Raw genomic sequence first — 6,168 nt, 5'->3', positions numbered from 1 at the left:
TCAGTCACCCTATCAAAAATCCGCGAGTTTCAAGCCCGCAAATTTCAAGGGCCGACTGTATATTGATTTGGAAAAAGTGGAACATGTAATAAACAATGTAATAAAAATCATTTATGTAATAATGTTAAAATTGCATGTGCTAAAGGTAAAAATTCACGTACAGCACTTTATATTTAGAAATTTTCTAATTTGTTAATTTTTTTGGTTTTATCTTAATGATCGTCTTGATTTAATGTTTGTTAGTGATTATTATTATTATCTATCATATCATGAAAAACTTGAAAACAGTCTGGGATACTGCGAAGGATTATCATATGCACTGCAATGATAAACTGACGCTCGGGTATAAAATTGACAAAACGTAATTTATGATTACATCCAGTAATTAGTTGTACTGAAAAGTTATGATGTAAATTATAATGACAAAATGTTTTTATTCCAAACAGTTTTTTATGCAGTAGTTCGTGTCAAGCCAATAACGGTGCTCTGACATTTGAACTGCTATGAAAACATTTTAATAAGTAATGCGTAGTGAATTTTGAGAATTGGTTGCTCATAAATACTGGTTTGAATAATGTATTTAATTTATGGAATAGCTTTTTATGTATTTTGTAAAACTTGCTTAACATTAAGAGCATGACGCGGGTGGTTGTTCACTTTGTTGCAAATCCTAATTATGCATTGATGTTCAATTTATTGAATTTGCTTTGCTAATTGTAAGTATTACAGTGTTTATGCTAATGGAAGTATTATCTAGTAATTATGAATTAAAAAAATATATATAATTCATTAAGTAATAAAAGTCACTATTGTAAAAAAAATGATTGGAAACCTTTTGCATTGCAAAAAGCATATAGTGGACTGAATGATGATGTGCCAGGTTATTCTGCTATGTACAGACATCAACAACTGGAATTGCAGTCATGAGCTACCAACATCAGACAGCATATTCGAATGCAAGTTGGTCAGGCACAGCTAGCGATCGCATGACTTTTACGACTACAGAACACCGAGCAACTGCAGGCAGTAACTACTCTGCAGAAGGATTATATGGAGGTGAGTGATTCCATTCGGGATAGTGCCAGTGCTTTTACTGACAGTTTTCCGCGGTTGCAACTTATTGGTTGCTTGGTTTAGGCTTTTATTTAAGATTTTGCTGTTAGTTGGAAGCTGTGGTTTGTTGAATTTTCGTTTCGCAAAGTTTTAAGACATTTTATCGGAATTTCCGATACTAAACCGTGTGGTTTTAATTTATTTGTATTTTATTTTGTAAAACTTATTGTAGGTGAAAATGCAACGTCTCAAGAAAGCACATCATTTTCTGCTGACACGTCAGTAACTTTGAACAGTAATTCAAATTATGGTATCACGTTGTCGAATACATCTCAAATGTGGCTTTATCCACCAGTAAGACTTGAACAGTTTTCTCGACCGGCTTACAATGAACAAACGCCGAACATGACTGCGTTGCGTCCAGTGCTCTTGCCAACACCAGCTGAGCGCATGCGCTTTGCCAATGATGACATGCAAAGGATGTATGGATTTTGCCCCACAGCATATCCAGCTCATTCCGGAAATAATTTTCAACGACATGGCATTGTTAGGCCACCTTGGAATGTAGCGCAAATGGGTAAAAATGAATCCATTGCTTACATGCCTATGGTACCTCCTCCACCAATGCTGCCGCCAACAGTACCTCAAGCGGCGCAGTCAAGTTCATCTTTGGCATCAGTGGCAGGTCAGCCCCGAAATTGGACAGTAATGCAGTTGGCACCTGTTGGTGATCATGTTCAGTTTTCGGCTACACATTTGCAACAGATGGTACGCATGGGAGTACCTATCTGTGGCAGTAGTACATCAGTGATATTAGATGGTGCTTTACAAATGGAAGCAACTCAAAAGAAAAAATTGCCTGAATGGCTTCGTGAAGGTTTGGTTAAAATCACCCAAATGAAAGAAACTGAGCCTAGTCCAGTGCCACCACCTTCTGAGGTAATATTTTTTCAGTTTTAGGTTGCTATGTGTACAATTTGTTTACTTTTATTTCAAATGATAGTCAGTTTTCATTTTATGAAGATGATTCAAATTAAATTATACTCATAATGTTTTAGAAGAGTGCATTTAAAGATGACGATGAAAATAACAGACATTCGTTGCCTAAATGCAATTTCAGCGTAGGTCTGATTAGTTCCGAAGATGAATCAGAACTTGAAAACGACGAATCAGCTTTGCAGATGGTCTGTTGTTGTTGAACATTTTTGTTTGGCATATGATGAATTTATTCTTTATGCATATGAATCTTCGTTAGGCAACTTTTATTCAGCAAGAAGTGACTCGCATTCTTTTATCGGTTACTCACGAAAAAACAGTATCAATTTGTACAAAAGTTCTGAAAGAAGAGAAAAGTAAAGGTCGGTGGATAATGTTGAAATATGTTAACCTGGGTGGAATTTATTCTAATTTGTATATTTTCTCTTTAGCGATACCAAAATTGTTGATGCAGAGCCAAGCGCTTAGTTTACTGCAGAATCTTGGTAGGTTAAATAAATAGATAAAATTGAATTGTTTTGGTGATGTAATTCATTTAAAGTTTTTGTAAAATTTGTTTTATTTGTATATTTGTATTTGTTTTAAATATTTTCTAGTTGTATCACTGTTAGTGTATTTGTTTGAGAATGAAAATTCGCAGTTAAGTAAAAGTCAAATAATGCAGGTGATGACGATGAAGATGATGACGAAACAGCAAACAAGAAGGAAAAATATGCAAAATCAACAGACAAGACCAATCGGAAAAAGTGGAAAAGGATGTCGAAGAATTCAGAAAAAGTGAAAAATAATTGTGATGCAGATATGCTTCCTCAAAATGAATTGCTTGAAAAGAGTCAGGACAGGAGAGGTTTGTTTTGTTGTTGATTTTTTATTATATTGTGTGTGTGTGTGTGTGTGTGTGTGTAATTTTCTTTGTATGTATGTTCTTTATAGATATCAGATGCAGCGAAAGAAGAAAAAATATGGAACGATGGTCGCATAAACCGTATAGATCAGAAAAAAGTAGCAGACATCGCCGATATGAAAAATCTCATTCACGCCATAGATAATGAACTTTGTTATTCTATAATAAATTTTACAATAAGCATTACATATGCTTTATTAGATATTTAAATAAAAAAATTGCATTATTATTTGCAAAAGCTAGTGCAATTTCAACAGATAATCATATACTATAATGCTAAAAAGATTTTGCCTAAGTTGAAGAGAATTGATTAGTAAATTTTTATTTGTATCAGATTTCAAATAGCCAATTTCGGTAATGAACTGCTAGAAAGTCTTCAGTGTTATAAACTAAACTTTTAACGAATTCAAACGTGCGACTCCCAAATTTGTAGCCCAGTTTGACTTTCTGTTCGAGTTTCATCGGATGAGCTCGTCTAATTTTATTCAGTTTGAATTTAGTGTTTGCAGATGCTGTTTTCTTTGACTTTTTAATACTAAGATTTTATCGAGCAAGCAATACAAAATGATAAACTACAATTCACATATAAAACATTTTCATACACAACTACGCTAGATGCCAACCAGAACGAAACACTACTATTGCAAATTATAAATAAATGACACCTACACAATACATACTACACTACTTGTAACTGAAAATCAAGTCCATTTCTAAATTTGGAAACATTATGCACGGCAACCAACTACTAAAATTTGTATTGAAAAAAATGGATTGCCTGTAATATCGCAATAATAATGTGCTACATTAAGCCATCATTTGTATCTTTATTCACAACTCGTATTTATCAGTATGATCTGTGCACTTCAGCGTGCAGCTGTTCCCTTTTGTGTATTAGCTTATGTTGATTCTTTGAGATGCAAATTGAATTTCATTATTATTTATTTCAATCATTCGAAAAGATATCTCACAAGCTAGTGATGAGCACTGAGAAGTGAATTAAAGAAAAATGTAATTGACAGTCTTGTTCTTTACAAATTAAATATCTTTATTATCCAATTGCATTATTCTACAAAAATACAGAAGTAACAAATGAACAGCCTGAAGAAGAGATAACTGAACAAAGAGATGTTAAATAAGCGTGTTTATCTAAGTCATTTTTTGTTTTCATAATTTGACACGTAATGACTTTTTACGATGGTAAAAGAGCAAAAAAATAATTTTCTTTGCTTTCACTTTTGTTTGGTAAAATCAACAGAATTTCGATATGCAACAGATATTTTTTGATCTGGAATGTTGAACCATAATAATACATGAATTGCAACTTCAATGTGTAGTCGGTTTACTTTAGATATTGAAAGAGAAATTTAATACGATTTACACAAAATGTATTACCACAAATTTTTATTTTAAACAAAATTCCAGATTTTATTTTTTATTTAAATGAAACATAAGAAGAAAAACAATAACTCTTGTGAACAGGAGGGAACCGTAGGAGAGGGTGGACGTCAATGATGTGAAACAGGCCCGTGCCAGAATCAAAATGGATGACATTCCTAAGGGCAGTGTTTGAGGTCTCAGTAAGAAGAAAATTTAAATCTAAAGTAAAAAGTAAGAAAAGGAATATAAACTGAAACATACCGACAAAAAGAAGAACTATTGGGAATGTTATAAGGTATATACTCGATGTGCATCATGTATTCAATGTTTCTAAGGATTAGTTTAAATTGGAATAACATAAAATAGGCTGCAGAGCGCAATGCGTACAAATTTAGAAGTAACGGATGCTATTAGCAAGAAATATCACGTGGAAAGGTGCACGGTGGAATCACCATTTTACAGAATTTTAATAAATAATTTCAAGAAATAAAAACCATTAAATAGTAATTTTTCAATGTAAATACAAAAAAGTAGTAAAGCACTAAATATCAGAAAACTGACCATTAAAAATCCAAAATTTAACAAAAAGAACGCATTACAATAATAAACAGAAAAGTTTAGGTTCGCGAAAACAAATGAAATTCATCACAGCAATAACCAATGAAATTTAACTGGAAAACAAATAACATTCATCAAAACGACAATGAAATTCAGGATTTTCAAAAAATTGAAAATTTCAAATAATTAATAGTTGGCTGAGAATGTATTCTATACCCTATGGGCTTGTTTGTATAATTTGTATCAGTTTTACTAAAGCAGAAATGTTTTGACTTTTAACAATACTTTATGTGTTCAAAATGATTTAAACTAAAACAATGCCATTTATTGTAAATAATTTTCAAGTCGCATTTTATTTATCATTTTGATTTGCCAAACTTTCAGTTCATTGAATATCTGCAAACAATAAAGAGGTTTTTTCAAACTAAGCAAATTAGAAATCACTGCTTCTTAATTCTACCTGATAGAAGAAAAGATACTAACAGATATATTATTACATTTACATTTACATTTACATTTATAGCATTATTCATAATAGAAGTATTGTCTACAAATAAATCAGCAATGAGTGAAACGTAACAAGTTGAAAGATATTATTTGAGGTAGCAATAATAGTTGTATGAAACTTCATTCACATTTTGTTGGGCAGACCTTTAGAGCTAATTGTTTCCGGAGAAACGCTTTTTATCGCTTGTTTTCGTAGGCTAAATTACATTCAGAATAAAGTTTTATGCATTATTCGTATGTATCATTTGTAGCATCATACCGACGGGCTATTTCGAACACTGATGACGAAACCTCTGAATTATCTAATGTTCGGCGATACTGCTTCCTTCTTGCTTTCGATTTTTTTTCAAGTCTGAAATATACATGCAACATAAAGTGATATACATGATTTATGTCGTTCTGTAACATTTTACCGACGAGTAGCTTGACCCATCTCAGAACTACGCGAACTATCATTCTTCGGTTCATCTACTTTTTCATTATACTTTACAACTGGACCAGACGATTTGGAAGCGGTTGCAGTTGCTTGTTTCCTCGATCTAAATTACTTGCAACCTAGACTTGATGCATTATTCCAATGTACATTTGTACATTTTTACCGTTTCCCTTTTCGCGATAATGAAGACCGTTCAGAAGAATTATTTTCTGCTTTTCCATTCGACTGCCTCGCAAATGCCTATTGTTTTCAATAAAATATACTCCGTACTTTTGATTTGAAAGGAAAAAGTAAATTTTTTTAAAAAAAAATTGGGAAACTTGCCAATACGCTT

General features: G+C 32.4%; 2 protein-coding genes across 2 annotated transcripts; one reads left to right on the top strand and one right to left on the bottom strand.

Moving 5' to 3' along the window:
• The first annotated feature begins 923 nt into the window (after nucleotides 1–923).
• On the top strand, nucleotides 924–4,092 carry Tsp_12287 (conserved hypothetical protein). Its single transcript, XM_003366683.1, has 6 exons — nucleotides 924–1,056; nucleotides 1,286–1,992; nucleotides 2,112–2,237; nucleotides 2,324–2,534; nucleotides 2,714–2,896; nucleotides 4,037–4,092. Exons 1-6 carry the CDS (start codon nucleotides 924–926, stop codon nucleotides 4,090–4,092), a joined length of 1,416 nt encoding a protein of 471 aa, XP_003366731.1.
• Nucleotides 4,093–5,522: 1,430 nt separating this feature from the next.
• Tsp_12286 (protein Pxr1) lies at nucleotides 5,523–6,074 on the bottom strand (the record flags this gene model as incomplete). The annotated part of the gene is made up of 4 exons (XM_003366682.1): nucleotides 5,523–5,595; nucleotides 5,658–5,750; nucleotides 5,812–5,937; nucleotides 5,998–6,074. Coding segments are annotated over 4 exons (369 nt in total), but the record flags the coding sequence as incomplete, so codon positions are not given.
• Nucleotides 6,075–6,168: the final 94 nt, after the last annotated feature.

This window comes from Trichinella spiralis (assembly GCF_000181795.1).
Source record: "Trichinella spiralis strain ISS 195 chromosome Unknown Scfld5603, whole genome shotgun sequence".
NCBI classification, from domain to species: domain Eukaryota; kingdom Metazoa; phylum Nematoda; class Enoplea; order Trichinellida; family Trichinellidae; genus Trichinella; species Trichinella spiralis.
Note: the sequence above shows the minus strand (reverse complement) of the source record. Positions and strands in the feature narration are given on the sequence as shown.

Excerpts from the sequence above, each read along its gene's own strand:
- Tsp_12287 (XM_003366683.1), top strand. The coding sequence starts at position 924 with ATGAGCTACCAACATCAGACAGCATATTCGAATGCAAGTTGGTCAGGC. Across the intron at positions 1,057-1,285 it reads TGCAGAAGGATTATATGGAG|GTGAAAATGCAACGTCTCAA; the intron begins GTGAGTGATTCC and ends AACTTATTGTAG. Across the intron at positions 2,897-4,036 it reads AAAGAGTCAGGACAGGAGAG|AAGTAACAAATGAACAGCCT; the intron begins GTTTGTTTTGTT and ends ACAAAAATACAG.